This window comes from Lynx canadensis, chromosome B3 (genome assembly GCF_007474595.2).
Source record: "Lynx canadensis isolate LIC74 chromosome B3, mLynCan4.pri.v2, whole genome shotgun sequence".
NCBI lineage: Eukaryota > Metazoa > Chordata > Mammalia > Carnivora > Felidae > Lynx > Lynx canadensis.
Window position 1 is genome coordinate 37,865,423 of NC_044308.2, and position 16,387 is coordinate 37,881,809.

At 46.0% G+C, this 16,387-nt stretch overlaps 1 protein-coding gene across 1 annotated transcript in view; it reads left to right on the plus strand.

The window, feature by feature from the left end:
* Positions 1–11,798, plus strand: part of AAGAB (alpha and gamma adaptin binding protein) — a 55,181-nt gene extending 43,383 nt beyond the window's left edge. Inside the window, exons 6-10 of the mRNA XM_030317864.1 lie at positions 3,031–3,113; positions 3,976–4,072; positions 8,762–8,866; positions 9,333–9,382; positions 10,041–11,798. Coding sequence (XP_030173724.1) covers positions 3,031–3,113; positions 3,976–4,072; positions 8,762–8,866; positions 9,333–9,382; positions 10,041–10,118 — 413 coding nt within the window. The 3' untranslated portion in view covers positions 10,119–11,798. The remainder of the gene's footprint in view (positions 1–3,030; positions 3,114–3,975; positions 4,073–8,761; positions 8,867–9,332; positions 9,383–10,040) is intronic.
* The last annotated feature ends 4,589 nt before the right edge of the window (positions 11,799–16,387 follow it).

Genomic DNA, 16,387 nt, shown 5'->3' on the forward strand with positions numbered 1-16,387 from the left:
GCAGGACTGAGTTTCTTTAAAGCCGTAGGTGGATAAAATATCATCCAAGTTTTTTTGAGCAACATTAACGTGCGAGCGATCCGCTTTGTATAAACAAGAATGAATTGCTTTTCTAATCATGACAATTGCTATGTTTCTGATCTCCTTAAAATATAAGCAGGGGAACATCGTGAACTCTCTTGTCAGTTGACTACATTTCTCCGTTGTTTATAAGAAAATCCTGAGCGAAAGTCCTTCCAGCTTATTATAATTAATCCAAAACCTGATTATAAACTCGTAGTCATCTGTGAACCTTAAAAGGATTAGGAAACTTAAGGTTCTTGTTTTTCTATTTAGTAATTTTTTTAAAAAGCCCAGCTAATTCAGAGCTACTGTAAGAGAGAAGAAAGAGTACCTCTTCATAAAATCACAGACACCTAGGGCAGAAAGGACCTTCACAACCATGAATATAGCACTCCTCTTATTTGCCGGATCAAAAAATTGAGACACAGAAAGATTCATTAATTTGCCCGCGATCACATGGGGAGGCAGAGCCAGGAATGAAATCCAAGCTTTCTGACCTGGAGCCCAGTTCTCTTCCCACTATTCAGACTTTTTCGTGATCTACAGTGATGAGTCTGGCTCTTCTAACTCCTGTCCCTCCCAGACCCCCTCCTTGGAGGCAGCCACTATAAAGAATGAGGGACTTTGGGGTGCCTGGGTGGCTCAGTCAGTTAAGTGCCCGACTCCGGCTTAGGTCATGATTTCGCAGTTCGTGAGTTCGATCCCCGAGTCCAGCCCTGTGCTGACAGCTTGGAGCCTGCAGCCTGCTTCAGATTCATATTCTCTCTCTCTCTCTCTCTCTCTCTCTCTCTCTCTCTCTTTCTCTCTCAAAAATAAATAAAAACATTAAAAAAAAAAAGAACGAGGGACTTTTAACAGACTGTTTTGATCAAACAATATGCCTAAGTTGACACAACATTGCCTTAGTCTTCATGGATTGCAGCCTGGCCTGCCAAGTTTAGGTGATGCCCAACAGAGGAAAAACATAAGCCGTGGAATTAGAATAGGCAGGGATTTGTGAATTGGATTTGAAGATTACTGCAAGCCCACTGTATTTCCAGTAACAGAGGTGAGGACTCTCTTACAGCAGTACCCTATTACTCAGGTACTGCCTTTTGTACAAAGAGCCTCAAGTCTACTCTAAGAGCTCCGTGACATGGAGAATCCCTGTCAGAGCACTGAACTGTGTACAACTGCTTTAAAATCTATAGCACATTGGACCAAATATCCCAGGCTCTCTGAAGCCATCGGCGTGAGACACCACATGCATCTACTTCTCTCAGCCTCTGGGTCTCCGCTGCCTTCCTTGGTGACACCTTAGCGCTTGGTCCTTGCGTGAGACGCACCCGAGCACTTGGCCTGGCGTGTTCCTGGCAGAGTGACCGAGTTGGATGAGGAGGTAAAAGGGGCTCCAGGGGTACGTGGACGCTGGGGTACGGTGTGAGAAAATCAACAGGCCCCTGGTGCTGCCCAGCGCCCACACAGGTCCTGCAGCGGGCAGGGTACCCGCGGGGTGAGAGGCCGAGCTGGAAAAAGCTGTGCGGCCTAGCATGTGCGGTCGTTGTGGTGTCGAAGGACGGAGACGGCAGGTGTCTCTCTGTTGTCAGCACCTCTGTGTGACTGTCTGGCAACAGATTTCACACGACGGGGGTAGGACCTAGGAACCTCTAGGTGGTTTAAAGAGCTGAGGATGGGTCCGGGGAAGGGACAGATAGAGGAAAGGCAAGGGGAAGGAAGATAGCTTTTTGACAACTGTACCTTTAGACTCCTGGATTGTGGGTGTCGCCTTCTACTCTAAAGTAGTGATTTTCTTTTCTTTTTGTCCTTCCGACTTCCCTGATCCCTGTCCTTCAAAGATTCTCCTGGAGTATGTGTGAGAAGTTCAGCTTTCGGGGCACCTGGCTGGCTCAGTTGGAAGAGCGTGCGACTCTTGATCTTGGGCTCATGAGTTTGAGCCTCACGGTGGGCGTAGCGATCACTAAAAATAAATAAATAAGTAAACTTCGAGAAATGGAAGTTCAGCTTCCTTGGTGTCTGCCCCAGAGATTCTGCTTCAGTGAGTCTGAGATAGGGTCCTTGAATACCAGGCTAGTTTTAATAGGTGTTCCAGGTGATTCTGAGGAAGCTGTGATCGGCGCTAGGGCTGTCGTCATTTCTAGATGTTCTGCTCCAGATTTGTCCTCCATTGTAAATACAAACATTAAGAGTATAGGGAGTCCTTATCCCTTACAAAATGAAAGCTTTATTTTAAAAAGCATGCATGCTCCTTTTCACCTGATGATAACGCACCTGTGTTGCTTTTTTGTAAACGTTTCTGAACATTTGAAACACCGTTTGAAACACTGCCATATTGGTTCATAGTGACTATTAAAACATGAGTGCTGTTAACCTTTGCAAAAGAACCACTGAGTGGTCTTGTTTGTTGTGGTGGACCTGCCATTATATTTGGCCTGGACCTGTGTCTGTGGGTTTTAAAAATTATTCAGAATTGAGAGAGTATGGTGATTGTTGGTGACTATTTTCTTAAGTTTTTATTCCAAAAAAATTCATATTTTCAAATAACAAGTATGAAGAAAATGCAAGCACGAGTCCATGCATTAAGATCTATAAATTCCTGGGGCGCCTGGGTGGCTCAGTCGGTTAAGCGGCCGACTTCGGCTCAGGTCACGATCTCGCGATCCGTGGGTTCGAGCCCCGCGTCGGGCTCTGTGATGACAGCTCAGAGCCTGGAGCCTGTTTCAGATTCTGTGTCTCCCTCTCTCTGACCCTCCCCCGTTCATGCTCTGTCTCTCTCTGTCTCAAAAATAAATAAACGTTAAAAAAAATTTTTTTTTAAAAAGATCTATAAATTCCTAATGTCCCAGAGTAACAGTTTTTATAGTTAGAACTTTTATAATGAGGAAATAGCCAATGTGCCTTTATCACGGTCATTTTAACACTTTACAACGTAAATAACAAATGTCCGTGACTGGATTGTTTTCTTTTCAGATAGGAACCAAGGCTTTAGCCTTCTCAGCTCATTGGCTGGAGCAAACCATAGCATTGGGTCAGCAGAGATGCGTCACTCAGAGGTAAAGATTTTTCCTGGATCCTTTGGTTTTAATTTCTCCTTGTCATTATGACTCTTTACACCATTTGTCATTTTTTCCTTTCCATTTAAGAGGCAGCAGAAAATAGTTAAAACAAGGATAAAAAGAGAATCTAAAACAGTCCTCTTGTGCCTGGTGCCTGTTGAGAGGAGGCTGGTCCAGCATTAAAGCAGTAAGCCCTTTCAAGATGATCACAATTTAGGCTCCCCCATGGGGTTTTTTGGGCTAGCGTACTTTAAAAAGTGTGCTAGGATTTCCTTGAGACATAAAGTTGCCTGCAGATCTTTATGAAATAAAATTGATGGTTCTTTCTCAATACTTCCCATGTACGAGGCCCCGTACAAACCAGAGGCAGGGTCCCTGTCCTCAGTGAAGTTCCTAGCTGACTTCAACCCTGTGTCCTCAAGGTCTTTGGTCCAAGTGTGCCTTGGTCAGCTTGCTGGAACCAAGAGCAAATGACACAGTGCCATGTGGTCTTTCCAGGCAACTTTTTCATCAGTCTTGAGCTCTTTGAGATATACTTACATTGATTTTTGCATTTTGAATAAAACATGGCTCTTAAAGCAAACAAAAAACCACGTTTTAATAGCCAGTAGCAGAATCATAACACTTTCTAGTTTTTCCTTGAGGGAAAATACTCCTGAGTTAGTGAATTTTTAGCCTCTGATTTTTTTTTTTTTTTTTTTTTTTATGTGACATCAACCCTTCTTCCATCTCTCTTTGTCTCTAGCTCCCATTATTGCTTCTCTAGAGCCAACTGGGGAGTGGAAGTGTGAGCCTTTTTGGCTTTAGTTCTGAAATAGCCTGCAATTAAATTACTGCTTGTGTGTATTTCCCTCAACAGCAGCCCCGTTTGCCAGCAGCAGCTAGGACTGAATCTCTCTTGGATCATCGGGGCGGTGCATCTAACACAACAGATGCCCAGGCAGATAGCATCGTGGGTAAGTTCCTCCTTTGGCTGCCAGGAGACAGCTCTGTGGAACTTTGAATAGGTGTGGGACATACATCATCGAGGGGGAAATTGGCTTTGAAAATGAACAAGGGAAGAAAATGGATTGTGTACCCCAATGAACGTGAGCCTGGTGGATGGCTGTCAGCAAGGGAGGGAGAAGCGCTATATGAGCAATCTGCGGGTACCATTTTCTCTCTGATTCTCTCAGCAGGATCCTGATCCAGACCATCTTAGCTGAGACAGACAGAACCAGGTGGTGAAACAGCTTTATATCTCCATATTCCAGTTTTTTTCATAGTATTTAACAGTTGGCAGAATTGATGGTAACAAGAATAATACAACTTTATAAGCCCTTTCACATCCTTTTAAAGTTCCTTTATATCTACTTTCCTGTGTTGGGTGATGAAGTTCAGCAGAAAAGTTATTTTATGGAGATGACGCTGAGGCCCAGAGCAGTTTAATAACTTGTCCAAGGGCATCTAACAAGAGGGTCCTGGAACCGAAACTCGAATCCACTCAGATGTCCAAAAGCCACGGGATGTGGTTGATAACGACTGTAAAATGTTCTCTTGTTGTGGAACTGCGGACAGTTCTGCGTTCTCGCGATGCCACCACCGAGGGCCCATGTGCAGCTTTTAAAACACTTTCTGATTAGAAGATAGTCCAGTAGAAAACTTAAGTGTTTGGAAATAGAAACATATAAAGAAGGAAAAATTACATATAATCTCTTTTTTCTTTCATATATTCAACCTTGTCTTCTAGTTGGGTCCCTCCTATTGGTTTAAAAAAAATTTTTTTTAATGTGTTTATTTTTGAGAGAGAGACAGAGCATGAGTGGGGGAGGGGCAGAGAGAGAGCGAGGGAGACACAATCTGAAGCAGGCTCCAGGCTCTGAGCTGTCAGCACAGAGCCGGATGTGGGGCTCCAACTCAGGAACAGCGAGATCATGACCTCGGCTGAATTCATACGCTTAACCAACCGAGTCACCCAGGTGCCCTTCTCCTATTGGTTTTAGATGTGCTAAAGTCTCTGTCATGGGAAAAAAAAAAACCAAAAACAAACAACAGTAACCACACTGAAGAGGTAGGGAAGACAAGAACTGGCCTGAATAACATGGGGAAACAGCATCTGACTAAATACCATGAGGCTAAAAACAGAACTGAACAGAAATAGTGAACTCTGCCTAATACATTTGATGCTCACAGGAGTATGGTTTAGAAATCCTGACACAATATATATTTTAGATGTATCAGGGTTGAAAAAATTAAAAAAAATATAGATAATGAGAGCTAGGTTTCTCACTGTCCGAGAAAGAAGTCACATAAGGAAAGAAGAAGGCGGGATGCACCGTTTGGTACTGGGCTGGAACTGAAGGTGTTAGCGTGACGGCATACTTCTGCGCTAGAGCAATAGAGAGAGACGTGTGTACGCGTCCTACCGCTTTCCACTGAGAGGGCCTGGAAGCACCATACTCCAATAGCAGTTGGCACCTTTAGCATTTAAATTCTTTTTTTTTTTTTTTTAATATTTATTTTTGAGAGAGATAGAGAGCGAGTGGGGGAGGGGCAGAGGGAAAGGGAGACACAGAATCCGAAGCAGGCTTCAGGCTCCCAGCTGTCAGCACGGAGCCCGACGCGGGGCTTGAACTCATAAAACGCAAGGTCGTGACCTGAGCCAAAGTCGGACGTTTAGCTGACGGAGCCACCCAGGTGCCCCACCACCCTTAGCATTAGATCTTGGTTTTTAAATACCATCCTCCAATAAAAGGATCCAGGGTCACTTGGAGAAGTAATTGATTCCAAGGCTAGAGACCGGAAAAATGCAGGATGAGCCTAGAGTTATCCTGTGGGGCCAGAACGTGAGGAGGTACTGGAAGAAAAAAAAAAAAAAAAAAGGGAGCATGTTGAAAGGGTACCGGAACCAACTTGAAAGAGATTCCTGTGGCTCATTCTGGAACAATTTGACCAGCAAAAATGAATTTAGTAGGGGCTCTGGGTGGCTCAGTCAGTTAAGCGTCCGACTTCAGCTCAGGTCATGATCTCATGAGTCGTGGGTTCGGGTCCCGGGTTGGGCTCTGTGTTGATAGCTCAGAGCCTGGAGCCTGCTTCCGATTCTGTGTCTGCCCCTCTCTCTCTCTCTCTCTCTCTCTCTCTCTCTCTCTCTCTCAATAAATAAACATTAAAAAAATGAATTTAGTATTGGGCTGTAATCCACAGAATAAAATAAAATATCTGAATCCATACTAGCATAAGAAATAACTGAGTAAAAAAACAACCAGGGAAAAAAGGGAAGTTCTTCTTTATGGAAGAATTCTGATAAAGGTAGAAGGAATGAAGGAAAGAAAAATCATCATTAGCGACACACCACAGTAATAATTGTCGTTGTGGCCAAGATCCACCAATGAACATTAAACTTAGGAGATGAAATTTTGAGAAGAGACACAATGCTTGCATGTTCCACAGTATCTTTCCCAAGATATTTATTTAGTACAGAGAGGATAATAGTAACTTTACACTGGAGACACCCGGCGGACACCAGTTTTAACATCAGTGGTAATAAGACACACTGACATCACCTGTCCCCTGACAGGAGGCACTGAAAGGGCACGTCACTTTTGTGGTCTTCATGCCAAAGGGGCATAGCCTCAGTCTAATAAGAAACCATCAGACAAACCCAGTTGGAGGGACATGATACAAAATAACTGACGAGTACTCTTCAAAAGTGTCAAAGTCATGAAGGATGACAGAAGTCTAAGGAACTATCACACTTTGAAGAAGACTAAAGAGATCTGACAGCTGAATTCTGTGTAAGATCCTGGAACAGGATATTAGTGGGAAAACTGGTGAGGTCTGAATGAAGTCTGTAGTTTAGTTAATAGCACTTTACCATTTTGAACTTCTTGACATCCATAATTGTCCTTTAGTTACATAAGATGTTAATGCCAGGGGAGGAAGGCGGAACTTACTATTTTCGTAACTTTTTGATAGTACCGAAATTATGTCAAAATTAAAAAAAGGCAAAACCAAACCAACAAAGGTAAAACATCTGTCAACCCCGCAGTTCCCTCCTCTCTACTGAACTTCTTTCCGTCCCTCACCCACTATTACTCTTCAGCTTTTGTCCCATTTGCCACTGAAACAGCTCACCAGTGACCTCCATGCCACTAAATTTCGTAGACATTTTCCAGTCCTTGTCTTAACCTCTTGACAGCATTCAACATTGTGAATCGGTTCCTTTTTGAAACATTTTCTTTGGCTCACCCAGCACATGTCCTGGTTTTCTTCTTACCTCTCTGGTTATTCCTTCTCTTTCTTTGATAGATGACCCTCCTTTACCCAGCCTTCACATATTGCCATCCCTCATCACTCCATCTACCCTCCTCTGCCAAATCTATATTTAAGCATGAAGTGCTTCTATGTTCAGTTACCATTTATACACAGATAAATCACAAATTTTTATCTCCAGCCCTGTATGTCAACTGCCTACATGAAATGTCCATTGAAATTTGTCCAAAGCGAATTTATTAACCAAAATGCATTTTTAACACCAAATTCTCTGTATGGCATTGTAGTAGATGCAAAGAATTAGAAGTTGTCCTTGTCTTCAAGCAGCTTACAGCCTAAAAATGTGGAGACAGGCCTTGCGATATAATGCTTAAAGTCGTGGGCTTGGGGTCCTGGACAACTGGGTTCCAATCATGGCTCTACCACTAGTGGTGAGATGACCGCGAGTAAGTTGTTTAGCCTCCATGGGCCTTAGTTTCCCCTTATGTAAAAGAAAATTCTTCCTAACAATGCTGTTGCAAAAATGAAAAGGAATTACATAAATTAAAGCACTCGGTGATGTAGACACAAAGGTGAGCTCTCTCGTACTGTGGTGGTATTTCAGTAATGTGGAGAGGTGTCAGAATGCAAAGTAGCATGTGCCAGTGCCAAGACAGTTCTAGAAACACGAAGTATGGAATGAAATCTAGGGAAGGAGGCTTGTGATCTGGGATGCCTAGGGAAGACATCATAGAGGTGGTCGGTATGGAGTGGAGAATGGGGAAGAATTCTGATTAAAAACAAATTTTGATGAAGAGGTAATAGGTTGCGGTAGAAATAATAAAGGCTTTGTAGTAATAGGATTTGGCTCTACTTCTGAATAACTGTAATTTTAGATGAATTCGTTTTTAAACCCAGCTTTCTCCACGTATAAATTGCAGACATTGAGGTCTGTCCTAACCACCTCATATGGTGGTTGTCAGTAATAGATGCGAAAATATTTGTTGTACAGGAAGGTACGGCATAAATTCCAGACGCTTACTGTTGATCAGTGCACCTCAGTGGAGAGTGTGGTCTTTAGAGTTGGAAACACCTAAGTCAGAATCCGAGCTCACACTAGCTGTGACCTGGAGCCAGCTAGTCACTTCCACTCAGAGCTCTAGTTTTCTCATCCCTGAAACGAAGCCATATTCTTTGCCTCAGTGTAATGCTGTAAGGCTAGAATATGCTCCTTTTCATTCACGAAGGCCCGCCAGCAGCCAGGCAGGCAGAAGCACTGTGAGCAGTGAAGACGGTGCACATGGAGTACTCGTCCAGTGATGATGCCGTCAAAGCTAGGATTGATTGCCTTGTATGCGTATTTAGCACATATGTAAGTGATATGTGGCAACTAATGTGACAAATCCTTTTTTCAGATCCCATGTTAGATCTGGATATTCAAGAATTAGCCAGTCTTACTACTGGTGGAGGAGATTTGGAGAATTTTGAAAGACTGTTTTCCAAGTTAAAGGAAATGAAAGGTAATTGGATCCATTGCGTCTGACACATTCCCGTCCTGGTGCTCCTCTGTTTTACATGGTAGGATTTTGTTTGGTCACCGCTGATTGGATTCCATGCTCTGGTGTCAGCTGTCTGGAGAACCTTGGCTCTGGGGGGACCGTGCCATCTTCTGTTGGTAGAAGTTCCCCGGGGAAAATTTTCCTCTTTCTCCACTCTCTTTCCTCTTACTTGCCCTTCTTCTCTTGCCTCTCTCAGTTTCTTTCAGTGTGTCTCATTAACCTGGAATCAGTAAGACCCCTGCCAGTTGACTCACATCATCCCCATCTGGAAAATCGGGAAGACTTAAACTCCCTAACAGCTCTAATGACTACACCATAAGCATTTGTCTTTGAAACCCATCTCCCATCTTCTAGCATTACAACATCCATACACTCCAGACTCTCCTGTGCTATTAGATGAATTTCTTAAGATATATTTTCCCCCTAGACAAGGCTGCGACGCTTCCTCACGAGCAAAGAAAGTTGCATGCAGAAAAGGTGAGACAATCAGTCAGGTATTTATTGAGTGTCTACAGAAGGTCTGTTACTGTTATTATATGTCACACTTGTTGATTTCTGTAAGTGTCTTAGTGTGAACTTTTCTTTGGATATTAACTTGGAACGAATTGAATGTTTACACTGTAGTAATATAATTGCTGTAGTCAGACCAAGATTTTTCAAATGTGTGTTGAGTGACATGGAACTTTCATTGAGACTCAGGATGTTTGCCTTCTTAACTGTTGGGCTGGAAAACTCCCAGTTTTGTTTTGTTTTGTTTTATTACCAATGCAACACATGCTCTTGGCAGGAAATGTATGTGGTTTATGGTATTTCATTGTATGAATGTGTCCTAATTTATCCATTTCCCTTTTGGACGTGTAGGCCATGTGCATTTTTTGCTTCTATAAATAGTGAAGCTGTGCATAACCTTACACATCCATCACCTTTGTACGTAACTCTGATTTTAGACTCAGTATGCATTTCTAGAAGTTGAAGTCCTGGGTCAGGGTATTCAAGGGTTTTGATACATGTTGCTGGAAGGCTGGAGGGCAAGGATAGCATTTTAGGTCTTGATCAGTTGAGCATATTGACTGACACATGAAACAAGCTGAAATGTAGCTGTTGCCTAAAATGTGTTGCACGCTTCTCTCCACAGGTGGCCAAGGCCTTCTGGATGGCAATTGGGGGAGACAGAGATGAAATTGAAGGCCTTTCATCGGATGAAGAACACTAAATTATTTGTGCTAGGGTTTGACTGCCTGAGATCCTTCCCTGCTCCACCCAGTTCTCTTCTGCCAAACTTCCCATCATCGTGATGGCCACCTGACTTAGTTCTAGGGTCCCCTTAATTTTAGTTCTTACTAGGGGATAGTAGGGGTTTCCTCTCGCAGTATATCTTAAGGGAGTGAGGAGTATCATGACAGCAAGGAGGGAGTTTTTTTCAAATACACTTTTTCTAGGAACGGGAGCGAAACGAGGCTCAGGGGCCTGTGTGATTTGCCCCGGTTGAAGAAGGAGGCCACCACGCCATTCCCAGTTCACCTTTTATGTGGTGTCCTCTGTGGCCACACTCGATTACTACAGGTCAGGAGCTGGTGCCACTTTTCCTCTAGCTTCTGGATTTTCTGCTTTCGGGGAGCTTCCTGCTCCAAGCTTTGTTGCTTTTGATGGGAGGCGAGGAAGCTGCCACAGACTTGATTTGTGCCATAGTGTAGGTGGAGCCAGAGTCCGTGGCCCTCAGGTTAGTCTCTAGCTGAAAAATGCTTCTGGGCACTTCATTGGAAATACAGTGTCTCAGCTCATGCTAGAAACAATGGAAAAAAACCAGGGTGAATTCTTAGATTATACTAGATGAGGCAAAACAATCTCATCTACCAAGTTGTTGTGGGGGGGAGGCGGGCGGGGTGGGGGGTGGTGAGACTGAGAAAGAAAGTTAAGGAATTCCCTATCTGGGCCATCGAAACAGTATGTGAATGCATACGGAGGCCTTCACATTAGTATAACCATGAAGAAACTCTTCTTCCTTAGAGCGCTTGAGATGTCAGAGCCGTGCCGTCACACTTTATACCCTCAAAACGAGGTGGTTCCCCCTCTTCTTCTCAGTGAGCCAAACAGGTCGCTGCCCAAAGAGTAACAGTGAGGATGGGCAAGACGGGAAGGGATGTGAAAGGTCAGGCAACGAGTACCCGAGTACCTTGTGTTACTTCCTGGGCTGAGGGGGTCAACCCTAGGGGAGTTGCTCACCAAAGGGAACCTCTCCAAGGAAGAGCGGGAAGTACAGCAAATATTCCTATTTCTGTTTTTGTAGACATTTTGTAAATGCATGCCACTAACCTTCACCACGGCAGTGACTGCCACGGTTCTAGACTGGCGCGTGGCTGGCCGCTGCCGACACAGAGGCCGAGAGCTGCTTCTGGCCTAGTGTGGACTGTGAACTCCTTAGGTCACCAGCAGAAACAAGTTTCAGACCCCTCTGTGCACCGCCTTGTAAGCACTGCAGGAGGAATGGCGGAAGGAGTGAAATGCTCCAGGTTCTGGGCCAGGGCAGCCACAGAGGGGAAGGTTTCAGTGACAGGAGCGGTCAAGGAAGAGCCATCACGGGCAACACTGGCAGTTATCTTGCTTGGTGACTTTTTTTTTTTTTTTTAAAGCTATTCTGAAGGTCTCTGAGACTCTAATTGATCACCATTCCATCAATGTTTCTTTGATGTGACTGCATTAACTACTAAGAATGTAAGGGAAGTTGGCTCTGGGGTTGCAAAATGAAAGGCAGAATGGTTTTCTTAAAACATGAAGGGTTCCAGAAAATACATCAGGTCATGTGGTTAGGGAAGACAGACTAGAAAAAGCCGTGAATGTGATTTTGTGGATTAAACAAAGCCAGGTGATTAAAATATCATTTATTTATAAAGTCTGCCAATGTGTATTATGATTTTGTTGTTTTTTAGTAGGCCATATGTTGGGGGAAGCCTTACTTCAGATTGGGCATAAATAGTGAATAATTGGAGAGTCTGCCAAACTCAAAATACATGGAATCTACCTCTTGTATGTATAATATCAACTCACCTTTTCAAGACCTCAGCTTTCTGGGGCTGTTGGCCCCTTCCAGGGCACACGGGGATAAAAGTATCCAGTGGTTTCTAAAGGCTCACGTTAAGAGTGATCACGAACTGGGGCACCTGGGGGGCTTAGTTGGTTAAACGTCCGACTTTGGCTCAGGTCATGATCTTGCAGTTTGTGGATTCGAGCCCCGCGTTGGGCTCTGTGCTGATAGTTCAGAGCCTGGAGCCTGCTTTGGATTCTGTGTCTCCCTCTCTCTGCCCCTCCCCTGCTCACATTCTCTCTCTCTCAAAAGTAAGCATTTAAAAAAAAAAAAAAAGTGATCATAAGCTAATAGTGCAGTAAAAGTTGCAGTCAACCTGACATGAGCTGTGAATGTGCCAACGCCAGTTACTATGGACTGTCTGTCCGGGCATTAAAGTGAGAGACTCGGCTTTTTTTTTTTTACCTCCAACATTTCTCTATTTGTGTAACACACAGTTGGGCCCATAGTAGGCCTTTAATTTTGGTTTGGATTTGCGTTTGCTAGTTTGCTGAATATGATCACAACATTTGAAGGTCCGTGAGGGTTGGAAGGTAGGGAGAGACAGAAGTAAACTTTTTTTTTTTCCCCTGCAAAAATCATGTGTTATGTAATAATTTTAGAGTGATGAAGACATAGATATTTTTATAATTTTAAAATATGTTATCCTGCCAGAGTATGAGAAGATTGACAGAACCAGTTTGCTTTCTCTCTATTTATAGAACTTGGCCACATCTAATTCAGAGAAGCTAGAGATTCAGGGACGCTAGACTTGGACGGCTGAATAATATGGGATGTGGTTCAAGGACCATCGAGCATGTCAGGCCGTTAACTGCAAACTACTTGTAACGCGTGAAAGGTGATATATGGCTAATTTCCTGCTCCCGCGGCGGAGAGGTGGGAGTGAACATCTTCGCTGTGCCTGACCGGATTCCCTTACCTTGGGCCAGTTTCTTAACAATGGCCATCGAGAGAGCACGTGGAGTGCCCCTTGCTCTGCGCGGCCTGCCATGGAGAAGCAGCCTTAAAAGAATCACTGTCTAAGGGTAACATGAGAGCTCGAGGAGCTATTCTGAGCGCCTGCTGATGCAAAGCTAAATTTAGCAAACATGTGTCTAGCGTGGTCAGAGGTTCTGCTTCATTGAACGTCCTGATTGACGGAGACAGAGTTGCAGAGAATTCTGTAACCAGTGCAAGTCGTCCTTCACCCCCACCCCAGATTTTAAAGCAGTCAGGCAATTTAGGTATGGCATTCTGTCATTAAAGACCACATCTTACCGGAGGACTCTAGGCAGAGAAAGTGAAAAGTCTGGTCAAGCGTACCACCTTCCTGCAGGACCGGTTACAAAACACCCAGATGGTCAACTCTCCCAGAATCGGTAGGCCTCGTAAAAGCAGCAGGCTGAGCGTGCAGAGCAAAGTTCACGTTTTGATTTAGATTCCACTCAGGGTTTAGGGTAGCGGTCCATCTTTGCGTCTCTGGCATTGAAGCTGTTGCAGAAAAGGTCGTGGAAATGCTCAGTTTCTTATCTTTGGCACCACCTACGTCATAAACATCACGAGTCTTGCTCTTAGTGTAGATGTCTTTATTCTGAGTTTGTGTGTTTGTAGCACTAAAGCCAAGTTCTTCTAGAATAGGAAGAGTCTTGCTCTGTTCTGAGGTGTTTCTCTGATGTGCATGCAGAGCGAGGAATTGACAAGAGGGAACGGCAACAAACGTGGGCCTTTTGTTGGAACACTCCTGAGCCCCGTTCCAGCTTTTAATGATTTGTGGTTCTACCTTGTTTCCTGTTGGAAAAGTATGGATTCAGAACCTGGACCCAGTGACCATTACTGCATCTTTGGAACACAGGTCTGGGAGGAAAAAGATTTTTTTCCTCCAAAACCCTTTTATATCTGTGTCTATCTGTTGATGGGTTCAAACCCTCTCTCCCCACAAGCACAAATCTGGGAAGCAGTGACAGGTCACATAAAGCTTTTCGTCTTTGCCTCTCCCTTTTCTCTGATCAACCAGGTGGCTTTAGTGCTACAAAAATGTGGACTAAGGGAGGCCTGGGGTAGGAACTTTATAGAAACAGTTCAGTTTGGGAGAGAGAACCTTCTCTTCATCCGAAGCCCAAGGACACGGTCTGTGCCAATCCAGCCGCTCTGGGGAACTCTCAGGATGTCGCCAGTGGTGAAGTTAGAAGGCTTCAGAGTCAGAGTTGAGGAAGAGCAGCTGTCCCCTGTTCCTTTACCCAGGTAAGCGCTGAAACAGGATTCAGGGTCCGGCCCTGATGGCGCACCTTCTCGGTACCAGGCTCTGCAGGGGTGGCAGAGGCCGCAGACTTGGGTAAGGGTGTGGGTTCTCTCTGGGAGCTCATCACCCAGCCCAGGTGATGGGGGCGGGGTGGGGGCCGGGGGGCAAGCGCATCGAGGCCAGGAAAGCTAGAGTGCCGGGCAGCATGTGAAGTGTTGGGACCAGCCTCCCCTGCTGTGGGAAGGCGAGCGCAGAGTGGGCTGGGGGGAGCATATGGTACGTCTCAGAGCAGTCTTTCTCAGACGTGAGCCCACAGCGAGTCCCCCGCAGGGCGCCGGCCCAGAGTTTCGGTTCAGCAGGTCCCCAGCGGGGTCTGGGGGAATGCGTTTCGACTGTCCCGTGCGGTACTGATGCTGCCGGCCAGGCCCACACTTGGGAGACCCACGGACTGGAGGAAGTGGTGCTCAGACGGAGCTAGGGGCTAGGGTGGAACTGGAGCCAAAGCGTGAGGGGAGGCGGCAGATTCTTAGCGGGAGTTGCAGCATGAACCAGAGGGACGGGGAGAGAAAGCAAGGGGTTACGTCGGGAAAACCCACCCGGTCCAGTGAGAGGAACGGGGCGCACAAGGATGGAGTGAATTTGGAGAAGACCTTGAAATACTACTTGGTGGGACCAGTGCCTACTTGGGAGGCAATCAAGGAGCCCAAGGGGTTTAGCACGTTAGAGACAGGTAACCACAACTGCATTCCTGGGAAATGGCAGCAGTCTTAGCCAAAACGAATCGAGTCGCGCTACCTGCCTGTAGGGCTGTGTTGTGAAGGATTCCGAGGCCGAGAGTGGACCCGGCATGGTGTTTAGTGGTTTTTGCCGTGGATGGAGAAATAGAAGGGTGGTAATTCTGCCGTCTACCCTCCATCTCTGGGCGAGGGGGGCACAGGTCAGGAGGATGTTAGAGGAGCTATGAGAAAAGGCAATTAGGAACTGCATTTTGGTGGCATTCCTTCAACCATATGTAAGGACTTAGGGCACGGTGGAAGTAGATGGAAAGGATTGCCAAGGTAGAATCTGCTAGCTGTGGGCACTAATTGATTTATTCTTTGGTGGCCCAAAGAAGCCAGGGATACAAGAATAAGATGTAAATGCTGCCCTCAAGGAACTCAGAGCCTCGAGGGGAAGACAAACACAATTACCACTCAGTTGGGAAGCCTGGCAATAGATTTGCGAGTGGCTTCCTGGAGGAGGTGTCTGACCTGAGTCTCAGCATTTGTGAAAGTTCTCCAGGTGACCTGCTGGTGTGTTAGGCAAAGGGGCAGGGAGCGCAGACTTGGGAAGAGGGCTTGTCATCATGGAGAGGAGTGTGCTGTGTAAGGAATACCACCTGTTTGTCCCTGGGCTGCCGGCTGTACCAGCGAGCTGTGACAGCTAGATAGGGGTCGAGTGACAAGAGTCCGGTGGCCCATAATAAAGGCTTTGGAGTTTACGCGGTGGACTGGAGGGCTCAAGTCACGTGGGTCACAGGGCCGCGCGTGGAAGATGCGTTTCCGGGAAAGCAGGCAAGAGGCCAGGAGCCATTGGGAAGCTAGTGCGGTTGTCCGGGTGCTAAGGACCTCACGTACTGGGCACGGCCAAACAGGGCTGCTAGGGCGTGCGGGGTGTTGGTGACTTCTGGGGCTGGAGGCCAGAGGGGAGGGAGGCCGTGTAATGAGGGCGGCGATAATTCCATGTTTCCAGTTGCGAGTGTGAGGTACTTGCGGCACCCCCGAGCACCGGTAGCCAGCAGGCCGTTGGACGCAAGTCCGAAGCCTGGGATTGACGTCTGGGCTAGAAATACTGATTTGGGAGTCATTAGCGTTAATGTGGCTTGCAATCATGTGGGGAGATGAGGTCACTCAGGAAGGAATGTCGAGAGTGCATCCAGTGGTCTGGGAACACCAACCCGGAAGAAGTAGGCGCAGGCCCAAGAAAAAGAGGACACGGTGTGAGGGCCAAGGAGAGCCAGGACGTCCGGGCAGTAGGGCCTTTACAAAAGGGAGGCTTGGTCAGCAGGGGGTGGAGAGCACAGGGGAGAGCTGCATCAAGCCGTTCAGGACTCGGGAGGATGGGGGAGAGGGACCCGGGAGAGGCTGCTGCTAAAAACTGGGGGTGTGCGGAGGGCGCCGGAAGAGGATTTGGGTTGGGGCCG